The sequence below is a fragment of the Cynoglossus semilaevis genome, chromosome 2 (assembly GCF_000523025.1).
Source record: "Cynoglossus semilaevis isolate Cse_v1.0 chromosome 2, Cse_v1.0, whole genome shotgun sequence".
Taxonomy (NCBI): domain Eukaryota; kingdom Metazoa; phylum Chordata; class Actinopteri; order Pleuronectiformes; family Cynoglossidae; genus Cynoglossus; species Cynoglossus semilaevis.
In genome coordinates, this window is record NC_024308.1 from 6155726 (window position 1) to 6174462 (window position 18737).

At 42.7% G+C, this 18737-nt stretch overlaps 1 protein-coding gene across 2 annotated transcripts in view; it reads right to left on the bottom strand.

The window, feature by feature from the left end:
* ror1 (receptor tyrosine kinase-like orphan receptor 1) overlaps positions 1 to 18737 on the bottom strand; it is a 111472-nt gene that overhangs the window by 8577 nt on the left and 84158 nt on the right. For both annotated transcript variants that reach the window (XM_025053173.1, XM_025053170.1), the window contains exons 3-6: positions 17997 to 18287; positions 17846 to 17879; positions 1304 to 1431; positions 92 to 409 (exon numbers count right to left, since the gene is read on the bottom strand). In XM_025053173.1, the coding sequence (XP_024908941.1) occupies positions 92 to 409; positions 1304 to 1431; positions 17846 to 17879; positions 17997 to 18287 (771 nt within the window). The remainder of the gene's footprint in view (positions 1 to 91; positions 410 to 1303; positions 1432 to 17845; positions 17880 to 17996; positions 18288 to 18737) is intronic.

Consider the following 18737-nt stretch of genomic DNA (forward strand, 5'->3'; position numbering starts at 1 on the left):
TCCACATAAAGTTAAGTCAAAAATGATTTGCTGAACGACTTAAACAGATGATTGAATAAAAACACAGTCGTCAGTTGACCCGTGTTCTTACTCTTGTTAATGGGCTCAGCCATGGGGATGCCAATCCTCAGACAGTTTGCGGCCTCTGGACTGTCGGAGGCAGCCAGGTCCTCACAGTTTGGCAGTTTCAGCCTCTTCAGGATCAGAGGGTTGGAGCGGGCGATGATGTACTCCGTCTTACACAGGTCGTTCTCCAGGATCTCACACTCGTCCTTACAAAGGTCCCGAGGCTTGTCCGTCCCCGAGCTGCGGTCACACGTCGGGAAGGCGAAGTGGCAAAGAGACGGAATGGCAAACTGGGAGCAGCGGTCGGACAAATGGTTGGATGTGCCGATCATAGTGAAGGCCGCTGGGGGGAAAGAAAAAAGGGACAACGTCACCTTCTGTCTTATTTCATTCATTTTACTTCAAATAAAAATAGCGTGAGGTTTAGGTTTAAACACATGAAAGACGTCTTCTTTTTTTTCCCACTTGGTTTAATGTTTCTTACATATGTCAGAAGATGTAAAGACACGACGGCTCAGCAGCGACCTGCTTACGTTAGTACTAACTGCTGAACATCTACACAGAGAGGATGAAAGCGACCGGACTGACAACGAAAAGCTCAGCACTAAATGCATGATTCATCGTCCTTCTGCACATTTATTGCTAACACATGCTGCTCTGTGGTTCAGACTGTCAGTCAAGGCACATCAGTCTGAGGCCGAGAGTGGGAGACAAGGCCTCAGAATGAAGATAAGTTGGCTGTTATTCAAATGACCTCAGTGTCTCTTTAAGATAAGGTGACTTGACGTTGACTCTGAGTGGACGGTGAAGATCTACTGGAACATGTTCTCACTCCACAGCACAGAGACTCTGGACTGTATGATCGAGTACAGTGGGTCGGCCCATGTGGGCTGCATTCACGGGCCGGTCACCCTGCTGACCTTCCTTTGAACACCACATGCCACGTCCTGTGTTCCTCCTACTGAACATACATTAAGGTCCAGCCAGACCAGGTCTTTACAGAAGGTTTCAATTGATTTATTTTATATAGATTTGCTGAAAAAGGGCTTTATCAGAGCTGGACGATCCAAAAAAACAAACAAACCCCAACAGGGTCAGAACGGGCTGTGACCACTTGAAAGGAAACGATAAATCCTTCAGATCAGCAAAAACTCAGGCTGCTTTTGTTCAGATAAAACCTTCAAACGTTCAGACTTTTTTGGGACAGTGGACTGGAGGACACCATGATGTCTCTCACCTGTGATCTGGGTCTCGATCTCGCCCTGCATCTGCAAAGAATCCACAAAGATGCTGCGGTTGCCGATGAAACGGGCGCAGGCGATGCCTCTGTAGGGCTGACAGAATCCTTCTTCGTCAAAATCATCCCTGAAACACAAGGTTGTCAGCGTTATTGTTGCAGTACAAACAAAGACCGCGAGGTGGCAGCATCTCTTCTCTTATGAGGGCTGAAGTGACTGGCAGCCCTCAATGGAAACTTTGGCCGTTTCTTTCTGCGGGTAGGATATAATAAGAGCTCTCCTATTTAAGATAAACCTGAAAGTCAGTCTCTCTCTCTCTCTCTCTCCCTCCCTCTCTCACCCACACACACTCAAACTCTCTCTGTGTTTTTGAAACTAACTGATTCTAAATCTAAATCTTGAAACTCTCTCTCCCTCAGTGTGGACATGCAGAATGGAACTACAAGAACAGAGTCCCCAAAATGGAGAGATTATTCTGACCTCCCCCTCCTCTGCCCTCCCCCCCTCCTGACCTCCTCCTCCTCCTCCCACACAGTGGAGATGTGAACCACATTAAGAATTAGGCCGTTTGACTTGATTGGTTATAGCACACAGATTGCATCCCGAGCAATAATTTGAAACATGTGGTCGAAGTGTGAGGCAGAAAACATGGTTGATTGTGCATTTACAACTTTTTTTTTTTTTTTTGCTCAGTGACGCCTCCTGGTGTTTTTTTTTGTTTTTTTTTTTAACGGCCCCCGCCGTATCGCTGCGCTGTTTCTTTTTGCCGATCTGTTTTTGCTTAAATCATTTTTAGTTTCCTCCGTCACTCTTCATCTGCTTCAAACTTTCACCTCTCGCGTTCTGAACACACAACTGCACATGTAGGCGCCAATTTACACACTCACACAAGAAACCACATGCTGAGTTGCAGGCTGTTTGTTGCTCAGGGTGAGATCAGTGTGTCAGTGTGCTGCCACAGCCACATCAGGACTGCGGGCACTTTCGACGGAACGTGTTCTCAATTCTGTTGAATTATAATCCTATTTGGAGAAAAAATAGACTAGAAAGCAAAAGAAGCAATTCATATGAAGTGAACGCCGTGTGTGAACAACGGTTGGCTCCTCCTGTCAGGGCCTGGTCAAAGATAAATTCTCAAAATAAAAAATTGGAAAGTTACATTTTTCTTTATTAGAGCATATAAAATGTCTTGAACATATCTATAAACTATATCAAGTTGTAAAGACGCTCACTTTCTCCCCCCCCATGCTGGCTAACTTTTTGCTACATAGATACAGTTAGCTGTTATGTGTGTGTGTGTGTGTTATATGTGCGCTCTGGCTATTTGAGCATGATTAAACATGCATGTTTTTCTCCAAAGGTGTATGGCACCTGTCCCCAACCCCTGGTCCCTGGACCAGTACTGGTCCGTGGGGTCAGTTGGTACCCGGCTGCAGAGGAAGAACGATTAATTTGTTAATTTAGAGAGAATCCGATCATTTCTATTTTCTTTCACCATTTAATATTAATTTTTTATATTTTTTTGTTTTTTAAACTCATCATCATCTCTAGGTCACTGAGATCTGTTTACTGACTGCAGGTCAAAGGTCAAGTCTCTGTCTCTGATGTCACCCATGTAAATGAGGTTTTTTCCAGACATGCCTGCAGATGTACAGTGATGTACAGAGCACTGGTTAGCCTGCTGCTAACACCACACAGACATGCTAACACTGAATTAGCGGCTAACTACATATTTAAACAGACCTTTATCAGTGGAATATGCAATTTTCTACTCAAATGTGGATATGGCTAATAATGAGCTGATGTTGTGGCGCGCCTGCAGACGGCTCCGCAGCCTCCCATCAAACCACAGTCGGCCGTATATTCAGATATTTTCCTTTGGCAGAGAGCGTCTCCTTTTTAGGTGAAAATCACATCTGGTCATAAATCTGTAAGAAGAGAATCTACGGCTCCGAGTGAAGGACAGACGATTGATGGGTGGGATACTACCCACACTGAAATGGACCGGAACAAGAAGAGCGCTGGAGTGAGTCCAGGCGGCAGAACTTTGACCCAAAAACAGTGGACACACACACACACATTTGTACCAACATCCAGCCACACACAGACCAGGAAATGACAAGGCAGAGTAGACCAACCACCGAAACTCAGCCAAGTCCCCAGAGGGAAATTACTGATCCGGTCCGGCTCTGTCCAGATCACAAACCGTCCCACGTTTCTGTTCTAAGTCTTCACGTCTGTCTCTCTGTACGTGTCTGTGCTCCAGACTGAACTGCACAAATCACTGCAAACATGTTTGAAGGAAAGTAATGAGCAGGAAAGACGACTCAACAGAAAGCGTCCCCTGGTCTCCAGTTCTGTCAGTGTGTCTCTGCTCATCGTCCCAGGACAGAAACAGACAAGTGTGGTTGCTGTTTACGCAAACAGTGAACAAAGTTTTTTTTGTTTCGTTTTTTTCATTTTATTTCACAGACTGAGCCCACGGCCTCGTGTTGTTAAAGGTTTAGAACAGTTAGTTTTGAAGAGAAGAGTTTTCTGCGTGCAGCTAATAAAGTACAGGTTTAAACAGATGAAGACCCCCCCGCGCACTCCAACCAAAGATAAACAAAGTATTTAGGATGTGGATTCACTGTTCATTACATTTAATTTCACTTTAATTTTTTCACAGGGACGTTCACGACCACCAGGGTTTTTCTATTGTCTGTTTTCTCCAGCAGTGATTTAGACATTGATCGATTCAAAACTCGTGTTTTGACATTAAATTCTCCTTCTGTCACCTGCTCCTCTCAGCCATCATCACAGAGAACCATCTGCCGCCCCCTTCAGGACTGTCGTATACCAGAAATTCTTCCCGAGAACCATCTGCCGCCCCCTTCAGGACCGTCGTACAACATCTTCTTTCCTTAATTGTTTTTACCTTTTGTCAAATACTTTGACTATTTTCTTGCTGATTCCCGATGAAAAAAAAAGTCTTTACTTCCGGCTCAGTCTCAGTCAGGGCTAAAAAAAATTGGTTCAAAAATGAATATTTCTAGAACTTTCTTTCTTTATTTTAGGCTAATGAAAGTTGTTTTTATCACGTACAAATCCCTGATCACGTCACCGGGGTCTGTCCTGGACACGTCGGTGTCGTCCGTCCGTCGACTTGATGGGTTTGTGTTGAGTTTTGGGGTCAAGAGGATGTGAAACCCAACCCCACTGGAGGGGAACAAGGGGAGGATGAGATGTGAGGGTGAGGATGTGAGGACGCCAGGGGCTGAGCTCAGTGACATTTGAAGTTTCAGGTTCGAGGTGAGTGATAAAGAGGTCAGCGACCCTTATTTTGAAATACATATGTATAGAAGTGGAATATATTCAGATACATGGAGTCGGACTGTACGGTGTTTTCATTGGCTGGCCTCCGCTCCGCATCACTGAAATTCAATTACCACTGGAGAATCACAGCGTACATGAGCGGCTGCTGTAACTAACAGTCTCTCATTGACAGGAAGCCAGAGCTGCCGCCAGAGGCTGAGGTTGACTGGGGTCTGTGGCTGCCAGTGGCCCGTGACCACACTGGGAGTGAACAATGACGGAGGGCAACTGAGACGCTGCTGTAAGAAAAGACAAGACCCTCCGGGGTCTTCATGTTACTGCTGCTCACTGACGCCAACAAAAGGGGCTTCTGTCAGAGCGATGGTTGAACAGGTTGGGGGCGGAGTCACGGAGGAAGGCAGCAGAGATGATGGAGGTCGTTGTGTGGTGACTACTGCAGATGGTTGTTGTTCACAACATCACGGCCGGAAACGATGCACTGTTTAAAATAAACTCTGATGTTCCTACTAATCTGCTGATCTCATTGAACACACATTCTCCTACTGTGGCGCAAAGAAAAAAGAAAATGCTAAAAACGACACCAACCCTCCCCCGCAACAGCTTCACGCCCCGCACTTTGAAAACCACTGCAGTAGGTGAAAATACTTTTTGTAAAATGGAACCTGGTCTGATATGAAACAGTGACAGAGGCTTCACTCTGCAGAAGAATCTTCTTTTCAGCTCCGTCTTTTCTGCCCACACAGGCCGGGAGTCACGGCGAAGCTAAAGGGTTTTAATAACAGGTTCGACACCTAGTCGGCGATTTGACGTGCAGGAAATGAGCAAACATCAACCCTGTCACTCCTCACAACACCCGCAACCTGATGACATCACTTCCACCCAGAGGACTGCAGGGTATCGGGGGCCCAGAGGAGGGAGGCGTTGGGGAGCGAGGGTGTCAATCACGCTGTCGATTGGCACGAACAGGAGGCTAATGTTTGTGTCCCCGACAACTGAACGCAAAGCTAGTTGTGTTTAGACAGATACATGAACACACACACACACGTCACCCACACACACCTCAGACATGCAATGATTTTGTTTGACTAATTACTCGTCCACTGGGTGTGGAAACTAAACCTAAACCAATGAAAAAGGAGATAAAAAAAACCAAGGAAGGAAAATTAAACAATCAGAATTAATAAATATTAGTGTTGTTAATGGTTTTGTTTTAAAAGAAGAATTTATCCAGTCGTCTCCATGGTGTTTTCTTTCATTTAAAAGAAGAATTTATCCAGTCGTCTTTATGGGAGTTGCCATGGTGTTTTCTTTCGTTCTCAACCAGAAATAGCATTGGTTGCTTCCCCACTAGGTGTTGCTATATCACACTCAGCGCACCTTCAAAGGTGTTTTTTTTTCCTTCTTCCTTGTTTTGAATCAGTGGCGTCTCCTGGTTACTGTACCTCCAGTAGTACCAGCCTGTCGACCGCAGCCTGCTGCTCACCATCTGTTATGATGTCATCACGCAGCTAAAATAGAGACTGTAGCTTAAAGCGGAGGAGATGCTTCAAAGGATTTATAACATAAGCATTTATTGTTCCAGAGACTGTAAAGATGAAGTTGTCCCACAGATGACATGTTCAGGGAACCCCGTTTAAACCAGTGTTTTATACCATGTTTTGGTTCGTGTGGACGCCATGGTAACAGTCACAGTCTGGGTCATGACCAGGGTCAGAACACAGCATGGGTAAAATATCCAAAAAATATATAAAATATTCCGTCTTTTAATAAAATTGAAAAATGTCGATGTGGACGTTTACTGCACACAGAACTACTTTGTCTTTTGTAGGACATTTTTATTTCAGGAGTCTGTCATCATCCAGCATTAAATGTAATTTAGAGTCGGAGCCTTGATAAGAATGATTCAAAATGAGCTAAAACAAGTTAGCTTCAAGGAAGTATTGAATGAAAATTGCCCCGAAAATGCGACAATATATATATGAAAATATTATTTAAAAGCTTTGTTTTAATGTCAAACATAATAAAAAGTTAGTCCTGTAAAATATTCCCAAAAGAATAATAAACCAGAAAACCTCAAAGAAAAATTTTATGTAACAGCTCAAAATAATAAAAAAAAGTTAAAAATAAAAGTGGCTAAAATGATCCAGAAACTAAGTAAAAGTTAAGGAAGCATTAAAATGACTAAAAAAGTTGGACAAATCTACTTCATGATTATCACTTTTTTCTTGTGGTTGGAAATGATACAAAAAACATCAAGTCATTTTATAATGACAGAAAATCTTGTTAAAATATTTAATATATCGGCTTCATTTTCCTGCTAAATGACAATAAACGAAGATAAAAGTCAGGGTTACTGTGTTTTTTGTTACAGTGGATTTTAATGTCTTTCCCTCCTGGACCAAAGTAACAGAATTCCTTTTTCTTGTTACATTTGTGGTACAGTAAAAACGAGTGTCTTTCCTTTTTTTTTTCTTCCTTTAAAACATTCCCCGCGACTGATTCCAGGATGGCAGCAAACGTCCGTTTGGAAATAATAATAATAATAATAGTAACAGGAAATCCTTGAGCCCAAAAATAAAGAAACAAAGGGAAAAAAAGCCCAGAGCGATGCAGCCCACCGTCACAGAACTTGATTTATTTGACTAGATCACAGAGCCCACTGTGAACACACAAAGGCAGACATTTAAAACAGACAGGAAGACCCGTGTTTTTGGCTGACTCGCCGCTGACGGAGCTGAGGTAACAAGAATACACATGTCTGAGCACAAGCCTGGCTTTTATAAAGAGAAGTGGAATCATCCCTGATGAGAGAGAGATTAGGAGTCGCCCACCACTGGCTGAGCAGAGGGAAAAACACTGTCACATGAGGGGGAGCCTTAAAATAATCCCTCTTACACACAGCGCTGTCAAAGAGCGACGCTAAATAAACAGAGACGACTGTTGGCTGGATTAAAAGACTCGCGGGTATTGTGTAAAAAAGTCTTTGGACAACAGTAGATGCTAGTATGATGATCGCTAAGGAAATATATCAGTGATAACCACATTTTTTAGTTTGTCAGCATTGAGCATGTGGCCGTGGCCTGTAGATGGTGCTAAAAACGTATTTGAAGGCACTTGTAAAATAAAAAAGCTTTCTAGAAGAAAAACAATTTTTGATTTTCGGATGGATTAGCAAGTAACAGTTCCCAAAGACTGGGTCACGTCCCTCAGGTGGGTCGCGAGAATTTTTTTTTTGGGTCGTCTCACATCATGTTTCCCAGGAGTTTACGAATAATGTCTTGGGTCACAAAGGTACAAACCTTTGTAAAACTTTGACTTGTGAAAAAAAGTTTGGTATTGGCTGTCAACAGCTTCACAACTGTAACTGTTGTCATTTCTCTACCTGCAAGTAAATTAGCGATTCTGCAGAGGAATGTTGAGGTCTATGAAAGGCATATCAAGTCATGATGCTAAAAGTGACTTAAAAAAAAGATTTCAGTCAGGACAGCGAGGAGCGACTGCAGACCTTCTCAGACAAGAACTCATGGAGCTCAGTAAATCAGAAAATCAGATTAGTGAAGTTAATCTCCTTCACTCTGAGACAGTTGGTGAGCTACAAGTGATATTTATGTAGCTTTAACTTTTGCTAGAAATCACAGGGAGTTCTAAAACCACACACACACACACACACACACTCACGATCAAATGGATAAAATAACATACAGGAAAAAAACCCAGGGCCATGTTCTGTACATGCAGACACACAATGTTTCCTGCCAACGTGCTGCCTTTTCAAAACAGTCTGCAGAGGATGTGGCTCCTCAGAGTTCCAATAAAAGTTCATTCACTACAACAGCGTCCAGCCAGGGCCACACAAACTCAGAGCCGCCCTATCACGTTACACTAGAGGCTCATACTCTACTGATGAATTCTACACACAGACAACAGTGAACATTTGACTGACATCAACTCACAGACAGACCAGACCAGAGGTCAGGAAAACTCCATGCAGGAGGATCGTCAGTTATTACCAGGAATTTAACTGTGGACCTTCTGGCTGTAAGGCAAGAACCCTAACCACCCTTGCATCATGTGAGCACCGAGGACTTCCTGCTTTTAAATAATTATCTCTATTTATAGGGCAACTTTGGTTTGACGTTTTCTGTCAACCACAGTCAAATGGGAATCGTCTGCCGTGATTTATTGCAGCTAATCCGCTTGGTCACTAATTCAAAAGCTTGAAGACTGGTGTGATGTCATACAAACTGACGAAGCAGCAGATGATGCTGTAGAGTTTAAAACTGTACTGGAGGCTGTGAAGGAGGTAAAAATGCTGAGATTTTAATCAGGAGAAACCAGGAGGTATGGTTAAAAAACAGATCAGAGAAACAGATCAGAGAGACATGGTTGACATGATTTAAACCTAATCTGTGCAGAAATGGAAGATAAAAAACTACACCAAGACAAAAGAAAAGACAGGGCAGATTGACATGAAGATGGTTGGCGTAACACTAGAGGGGGCAGGAGAGTCAAAATGGCAAGGATTTTGTTCTGTTTATTGAGTAATCTCTCTACTAAAGCCAATTACTTCTTATGTAAATCCTCACTACAGACAGCACACGAACCAGAGGTTGGTTTTTATTTTGTCTACGACTGCCGTGAAGACTCTATCGAGTCAAATCTCCGAGGCCGAGTCTTGACAGCGTCTGTTCTGTCTTCAAGTCATGTGCTCGCAGTTACCAGGACCAACGAGGACAACACTGACCGATAAACATCAACCTCTTACAGGACCAAACAAATAAAAATCTCTACAGCAAATAACGTTTATTCTGTTTAGACTTCAGACGTACGACTACTCATCCTCAGACTCAGACTCACGAGATCAGAGTCCTGACTGCAAACAAAAGCCTCTATTTATAATCCAGAAACACTCAAAGTACACACAGTCTGGACTCCACTGCCACTAAAGGCAAAGAAAGAACATTTCTGTTGTGACTCTGCCCTGTGTGAAAGTGTTATTTTAGTGCAGGGGCAGAAGCAGGAGCAGGGCTTTATGGGTGTTCATTGGAGTTTCAGGTCAAAGTTCAGGGAAAACCCAAATACCCCGTCTAGGCTTTGTAGGCCTCAGGGAGCGACCGTGTACACACACTCGAACACACTCGCACTTTACCAGACCAGGCCTGACCTTGACCAGACCTGCCAACAGGATCACCAACAGTTAGACACAGGGGATTCTGGGAAACAGGAAACAGGAAGTGAACCCTGTTGGAGCTAGGTGTGAAAGGAGGGTTCATAACGAGTAGTGTATGAATCTGTGTGTGTGGTAAAGAGGCAAAGACAGGCTGGCAGCTTCAGTAACGATGTAAATCGTTTTAATGGTTGTATCGGACTGGCCGCTCTGACAGCGTCCCGATGTGAGGTTCCATGTGCTGGCGTTGCCCTCTGACCTGGGCAGCATTTAGAGAAGAGAGGCATCCAGGCCTGTGGTAGAGATCTCCAGTTTCAAATATCACTGCTGCCCTGGGACCGGGTCATGTCAAAGGGCCTGTCCCCAAAGAGCCATATCAAGGCACTGATCCCAAATCAATCAGCACCGCGCTAAAAAGAATCCACGACAAGATGGGAATTAAACCCCCCCCCAAGGCACTGATCCCAAATCAATCAGCACCGGGAATTAAACCCCCCCGACGAGGACCTAACTAAATATGTGACGGGGAGATAGGGTTTGTGGGAGTAGCTTTTCCAGCAGTTCACTGACTCTTCCACACTCGGGTGAGATAAAAATACACACCATGGATGGAGGGAGGACAGAGGCAGTCAGTCTCACCTGTGTGGTTGACAACACTCTAATTTGTCTGAAAACTAACGAACAACAAAGTCACTAAGGAACATGTAATGAAATATAATGATGGGCCTGTTTAGTTGAAACAATGTTGGTAAACTCACAGGAATTGAAGAAAGAGACGCACAGGAGAGCAGTAATGCGCATGTGGAGTACTACCATAATACTGCAATACTGCAGATGTATATTATGTTACTGCCGTTCCAGTGTGTTTTGGGCAACGACTGGAGACTGCCTGATTCCCAGACTGTTTGTTTTATATGTGTCACATTGTTCATTGCATTGAACTCTACTGTATATATATTTATATATATGGGTTCCAGGGAGTAACATTAATGTATAACTGCTCATTCAGGCTTCTTGCTGCTGTTACTGCAGGTGTTGGAGAACAAACTGTATGTGGACAAATGATGGCGCTCCAGAGTGCTCGCAAAAATAACAAATAAAATATAATGCGTTATATATATAATTTTTATACATTGTTAATTCCGACGTAACATTAGCTCGCAAAAATGATGGGGGCTTATAAAAAATGCCCCCTGAAGGAACACCACTGGTGATAAACGGATACAGCTAAACTGTCACATTCAATTAATCTGTGGGTTTTTGGAAACTGCACTGATGTAGAGAACGGTGTTGGCAGCTCTGCACAGGGTCTGCACCAGTTCCAGAGTAAAATATATATATTTTTAATAATAACCAAATCCTAAAATCCAAACACATGCAGCAGAACCCCCGGCCCACCAACCCACCGCCCTCCCCTCCATGTTATGCTGCAGCGGAATAGAGCAACAAAAACTTGAGTGGGCCTGTCATCCACTCAGTAAATGGGTGCGATGCTTGTGGTGTGGAGCAAAAAAATCATCAATCCTGGCCGGCATCAGAGAACCACAGCAGTGTTGACGCTGGCACTGAGGTGAAGAGACGTGAAAACCAAACCCAAGTGTTCTCAATACGGCGAGCGAACCCTTCACGTTCTCATTGCGAGAGGCTGTTGTGACCCAAAAGAGCTCTTACTCAAACGCTGCGGGGAGCTCAGTCAGTGGCTCTGGGTTCAAACCTGCAACCTGTGCTGAAAAGTCCTGGAGCAAAATAGAAAGTCAGTCAACAATAAAGTGTCTGAGTGACTTCAGACGATGGAATGACACAAGGCACTGGACACACATCACTAACGTATTTATATCATTTAAAAAAAATATTGACAGTATTGGTGAGATTAACACAGCAGCAATACTATGGTCAGACTATTTTGAACAAGTGGTTTTAAAAGTGTGGGGCGTGTCTCCCATTTGGTGCCAGAGAATTTCTGGGAGACTCTAAGGCAAGTTTACAAAGTTAGACTTAGAAAAACCCTAGAATAACATTTAGTCTTATTATTGCTATGGTCACGTACATCAAATTAGAATATTACTTAAGCCGGGGGGCGGGCAAACCTTTTGGCTCACGGGCCAAAATGAGCCCAGCGGGCTGTATCTGGCCCACGGGCCGTAGTTTGCTTAGGCAACAGCAATAATTATAAAACTGGCATAAAACATTCAAATATTAAAGTACATTACATCTATAGAGAAAAAAATGTTAAAAATGTAACCTGCACATTCCTGTGGATTGACTGAGGCTCCAGAAAGGTGATTAACACAGGTGATTAAAAAGTGCCGATAATTAAGAAGACTGTGGTTGTGGCTACAGGCTGTTTCACATTAGATAAAAGGCGCCACCAATAAGACAACACAGAGACTTAATTAATATGGAAAAGTTCATCAGACGTCTCCTTGAAGTGACCCGTGTCTGTGCCAGTGAAAACACGCGTCGATGCCAAAGTCGACTGATTGTTAGCCAGATTAGCGGTTTGCCTGTTAGCTAGATACTGAGAAAGATGACGCAGAGCTTTTATTTAGTGCAAACATGTTTGCAAGGATTACTAAAATACTTAGTGAATTGAAAGAGCTTAGGTTAATGCTCTAACACGTTGTTAACTCGTTAATAAGGACCTTGGAGATGCTTCCTCGATCATTTGGAGATAAAAAAACAAAAACCTCTTGATGACATCTTTTGATCTACCTCCTCTTCCTCCTCCTCCTCCTCCTCCTCCTCCTCCTCCTCGCCTTGCAACACAACATGAAAGCAGTGGCTGGCAGTGATTGCGTTATTAATCATCTTGAGTACACAGAGGTTGTGTATATAAACCTTTCAGAACAGCTGTTTTCAGACAGCAACATTGAAAAAGTGAAGTTTTTACTCATCAATCTATGTATCACGACTGGGATAAACACATTTTAACAGCTACTAACTTCCAGTGAGTCTGAGGAAGCTTCTTGTTTGAGTTGCTGTGATGTGTGTGAAAGCTTTAGAATATTTGGGAAACAACTTGAAAATTCCAAACTGCCAACTGTCTAACATTTTTGTCTCAAACACACTGAAAAAATATATTTTTTACAATACAAAAGATTGTTTCCTGAAGGTGGTTTCCCTTCAATGGCTTCACTTCCACGTACCAGACCTATGGTTTATGGTGATTCCAGCATACCTTATGTATGTATATATATAAATATATACATACATATATACATAGGTATATATGTATATACATATATATAGGGCCATGTGCCCTATATGTGCACACAAAAAAACAGAAGATCATGAGTCATCGTATTGATAAGAAATTCAGAGGGTTTTTTATTGTAGAAATATAAATATCTGTTCAAAGTGTGATCTTTCTTTTCTTTTCTGCTGTCAAAAGTGGTTTTATTTAAAATGGTCATAAATGAGAGAGAAAAGTCCAGGCCTAAGAGGATCTGTTCTTTGTTAAATATGTCTTTACTTTATTGTTCTGGCCACGGTGGACAGAGGAGAGAGAGAGGAGAGAGGCACAGCGGAGGGGGGGAAAAAACCCAACTATTTTTGTAATTGCTCTTTTTTCTCCCCGTGCTGAAAGAAAAGTGGTGGGGAAACTTCGGAGAAACTTAAACAGCCTTGACAGCCAGGGTGTAGTGGTATTAATCTTTTCAAACAGGGAGAAAACCCCTCTACTATAAACACAGACAGCAACTCCAGGATCGGCAGCCATGTTGCATAAAGTCTCTTTATCGCCGCTGTCAGATTAAACGCTTTAGCATCATTAAAGAGGACATTTTCAAGAAATTCAAAAAGCAGCTGTTTTGCCAGAATTTCTGAGAGAAACTGTTGGAGAAACTTTAGTTCAAGCAGTAAAAAGTGACATTTTGGTTACCTTGGATCAGCAAAAATCATTATACACAGATCTGTAGTCATGTCTCTGGACTCTTTACCTAATTTTATGTCCAGGATTGATTCTCTTTAGGGTCTGTTTTTGGTCTCCAAGAACACAGTTACCAATTCTGCACTGAGATCTGACATTTGCCAAGGATTTGATGCTGCGCAGGTCGGATTCAGAGGAACGTTGAAACACATCACTGATAGATTTTAAAGATGTCATCGTGTGTTCCTTTGATTCATATAGACGACTGGAATTTCTTACTTGATTTGGTTTTGGAAAAACTAAACCTAAACAATGGGGCTGTCACTTTCCATCCTGAGTTAAAATAATATTTAAACAAGACTTGAACAGTGTGAGGTAGTTAGTGCACACTCCAGCAGATGGCGGCTTTGTCGCAGCACGGCAGCAAATTTACGTATATTCCTTCAGGACAAGAGGGGGTCCCTTTCTTTGTGTTTTGCTGTTGGCAAGCAAGTCCACTTTGTTGAATTTATTGAATTTGAACAAATCCATTCTTGGATTCACAAATGACATTTCTAGGTCCACTTTTCAGCCAAATCAGATTCAAATTCCAAATATTTTACCTAATAAAAAGAAGAGAAGACAATCCAGAGTTTAAGAAAACAGGGTGTGCCTGCATTAGGGATCCACTGCTCTGCCTCGTGGACAGTGTGTGAGTGTTATGATTTATGAAGTGACTTTGATTTCAGCTCACAACCCAAACCTCACGTCTACTTGAACAGCCAATCACACCTGAACGCTGCTGACCCCGTGCAACCTCTGAATCAAAGAAACAACATGCAACCCAGGGTGTTAATGGTGCCATCCTCCTCCTACTCTGCTAAAACTGTTTTTCTTTCACTCCCTGTCGCCCTCCTACTGCTTTCACTATGCTTTTTTTTTTTTTTTGCAGACCAAGGAAGTGTGGCAGCGTGCAGGGAGGGAGAGAGTAAGAGAGACACTGAAAGTTGGGGGTCTAATTTTGGCAGGCAACACTTTCCCCCCTCACCCTGTGTTTGTTCTGGCTCTATGAAAACATCTCCAAACAGGAGGAGGAGGAGGTGAAAGATGAGGGAAAAGGAAGAAGGAGGAGAATGTAGACGAGGATGAGAGCATGTGTGTAAAAAGAGCAGTAAATCTTTCCGATTTAGGACACAGAGCTGATGTAAGGTCTGACCATATGCTACTGCAAACTATAAACAAAACAAAGAAAAGGCTCAAGATCTGACTTGTTTACATCATGGCCGACTACAGCAGGGCCCATGGTAAACTAGGAATTTTGAAGTTAGAATTTTCAAAAACAGTGTGTTTTTCTCCCTCTCCTGTAGGTGGTGCTGTGAACCCAGAACCTAGTTGTAATGGGTTGACACATGAGATAAGTTCTGGAGCAGAAAATTATAATTTTATATGGATGTAGTTCTAGGAGTCACCTGGGCTAATGAGATCAATCACTGATGGTTAGCTCCAGTGGGCTAAATGTAGCACAAATTGATTTATGTCGACACAATTCTGCTATTTTGAAAAGAAAAATCCTAAACACTTCTAATCTTAACTTAGAAAAGTATAATAATATGTTTCCTGACAGAAAATATATCATTATTTACACTAAGACATAGGCTGCTCTGAGGATCAGCTAAGCTAACCAGGATTAGCCCTTAGCTCGCTCAGCCTTCTTTACTTTTTAGTGGTAGCGCTACATCCTTTGTGTTTCATTACTGCCAGGAAACTGGTTCTATTTTAGAATGTAAACATTTTCAGACATAAATGTTTCAAAAGAAAAATAAGGAGCAAAAATGATTAAATAAATAAACCTAATCTAGACATATATTGGAACCATATACGTCCTGTGGTCCATTAAAAATGACTGGAGGGATTAAATGTATATCATCAATTTATAATTCAGGAAATTCCTGACTACGCTATCCTTATATTAAATTAGGAAAAAGAGGAATTTTGTATTGGGATAAAAAGTGTGCTACAGGTCTTTTGGCCCGCAGCCCACGTAGAGGTCTCAGCTCTGGCCCTCCAAGGGAAAAATGTGGACAGATTTAATGAAAAAAAAAGTTTGTTCTCTGAGTTCTTCTAGGAGAAAAACAAAGATGTCTCAATCCACTTCAACTGTCCTCATGTCCCCTTATTCATATTTCTCTCTTTTTTTTAAACACGTACTGCAATATTGGACAAAAAAACCCCGCCAGGCTTGTAGTAAAAACCTCAAGGATTTTGGGTTTGAGTTTTCCTGTGGTCACTCTGAAAAAGCCAACTCTGAGGACACGAACACACACGTACTGTGTGTAGTGCCCCGCATACCGCAGTGTGTATACTTAAGGCCAGCGTGGAGGCGACGGAAAATACAGACTGAAGTAAAGACAAATAAAGGCTATGAAGCTCATGGTATGTTCAGGTTCAACACGGTGGGTGGTGAGAAATGTTTCCTCAAATTTGCGAGCAATATTTGTGGCTAATTTATCTCACGAAAAGCCCCGCAGCCACTGGAGGGAATTCCATGCAAATAAATAATTAGTTTGATTTAAACGGGGAATCCTCTGCACCACATGACCTCGGGACTTTGAGGAGCAGCGGTTTTGACGTTTGAACAGCTGCGCTGTGAGGTAAGCAGCCACAAGGTCGCCGTGTGTCATCATTAGGTGACCTTGTCTTCCTGACGTTTTTCACCTTTTAAACACAGGTAGTATTTTAGCTGTGACACTAATGATGAGCAGCAGTGACAATCGGCCCACCGCCACTCTGCCGTCACAGCAGACCCCTGTGTTTGTGAATGTAGTCTGTAATTAGGTCTTTGATAAGACTTAGGATTACAACCTGGTCTTCAACGCTTCCATTTACAAAATGACAGGTGAAAAAAAAAAGAAAGAAAAAGAACATATGTAATGTATTAAAGCTGCAGCTCAGCAAGAGTTGGTCATGGAAAATATATACATATATATATACATATACAGTACATACATGTACTGTATATATTTATATATACATTTGCATATACACATACATATAAGCATAAATATATATGTTTAGCATATATGTGTATATGTAATATATATATCAAATATAAAATATATAATTTTTACCCAGTGGTAAATTTTTCTCTCACCTCAAATGAACAGTATTGTGTCTTACAGACATCAAATTCTTTAGTAACTTTTTTTAACAAAAAAAAATTAATATATCAGGCAGAGAATCTTTACGTTGAAGTGTATCACCACACTGATAATAGCCAAAATGCAGCACATTTGTGCAGCAGCTAAAACACACCACACACACACACACACACACATCCGGCTTCGTCCCAACCTCAGAGATCAGGACCTGGGTTGGTTTTACTGGAGGTTTAGACAACTGGCGGCTAATTGGGCAACTATTAAAGTTGTAAAACAGCAACCACACAAACAGATGTGAGGACCCTCGGAGTTAGCTCTGGTTCATCAACTAATCCCCCGAACGGACACAAGGCCCAGACTGTCAGCTCCAACAACCTCATTATTGGCCGGGAATTAAACGAACGTCAGAGGGTTTGAATGTGTCAGCCTGTTGAGTCACGTCCTATTTTCTGCCCAGAGTAAATGAACCTCACTCCACCAGCACAACCAGCTGAGGATCTGGGCTTTCAGGACACCACAGAGCTCAGTGTGCTGCAGCAGTCAACATCTGCTTCTGCCCAGCAGTCCACATGGTCTGCATTCCAAGCCTACAAAGTGCATATGCAAATGTGAACCATGTGAGCCGTGATGGTCGGACAGAAACGGCAGTGAAACAACGTGCGAGCAATTAAAGACCAGTGTTTAACAGTCATTTGGCCACATTTAGTTCAGGAGAAATGGAATGGAAAATTGCAGGTAACAGGCCGCAGTTGTCAGAACGTATCAGCAGAATATTAACACGCCAACAAACTCCACCGTGAGAACCGATGTTTCTCAGAACCAAAACCTGAACCAGAAAATCTTCATTTAATAGATATTAGGAATTGATATCAATTTCCTTCCTAGTGAAACTCTGAGCTCCACGTCAGACCCAGATCTTTACTTTAACAGTCGTTATGGCTGGGAAGCAGGAACTGTTTGTAATCCAGGTCCATGTAAACAGTACTAGTGTGAGTAGGAACAGCAGGCAGAAGGCAACAGTAAGACAAAAACCGTAAAGAGAAGAGAGACTTACGTTGGCTTTCCTGACAGAGGTGTGGGAAGAGGATCTGGAAAAGAAGACGAGGATGTTTTTACAACCGGAAAAACAATATCGGTACCAAACTGTTCCCATTGGGTACTGAGCAAGAATCACTGCTGTGACTCCAGCAGGAAAGTCCTCTTACCAAACTTGACAAACAGAACTCCGGTGGTGGACACGGTGCCCTTCATGTTAGTGGCCACACACTGGAAGTAGCCCGTGTCCGTTGTGTCCAGGTTGCGGATCCGCAGTCGAGATCCGTACGTCGTGGTCCTGTAGGAGACGCGGCGTGGCTCCTGGACCACAGGAGCGTCGTTCTTCAGCCAGCGCACGGTGGGAGGTGGGTTTCCAGAAACCCGGCAGAAGAGCTCGGCCGTGTGGCCCAGAGAGGTGGTGATGTTGTTCAGGGGGGCTTCCAGACGGATGAAGGGGAATCCTGAACGAAAAAAAAAAAAAGAAAATCACAGATGAAATGTTAGATGGAGGATGGCAGGGAGAAGGAGGAGAACGGAGTATCATTGCTTTTTATTGGCAGGGAGAAGGAGGAGAACGGAGTAGATTTGAGGAGACTTTGAGTATCATTGATTTTTACAGGGTCTGTTTCACAGACGGTTAAAGTCTGGCTAGTTCCACGATCACAACGCTAAGCTAACACTTACTAGCGAACAAAGACAGAACTGAAGTACGCATTCATGATTAGTTGCTTCCGTGTGGTTTTATTGATGATCTAATTCCAGCCTAACTCACATTAGGAATCCTGGAGTAAACTGGCTCTCAAATGATGGCCAGCGGTCCACATCTGACCTGTGAGTCACATATTTGTGGACATGTGAAAGGCACATTTTGTTCTTTGCACTTTGGTACAATACACTTTTTGGCAGCAGGA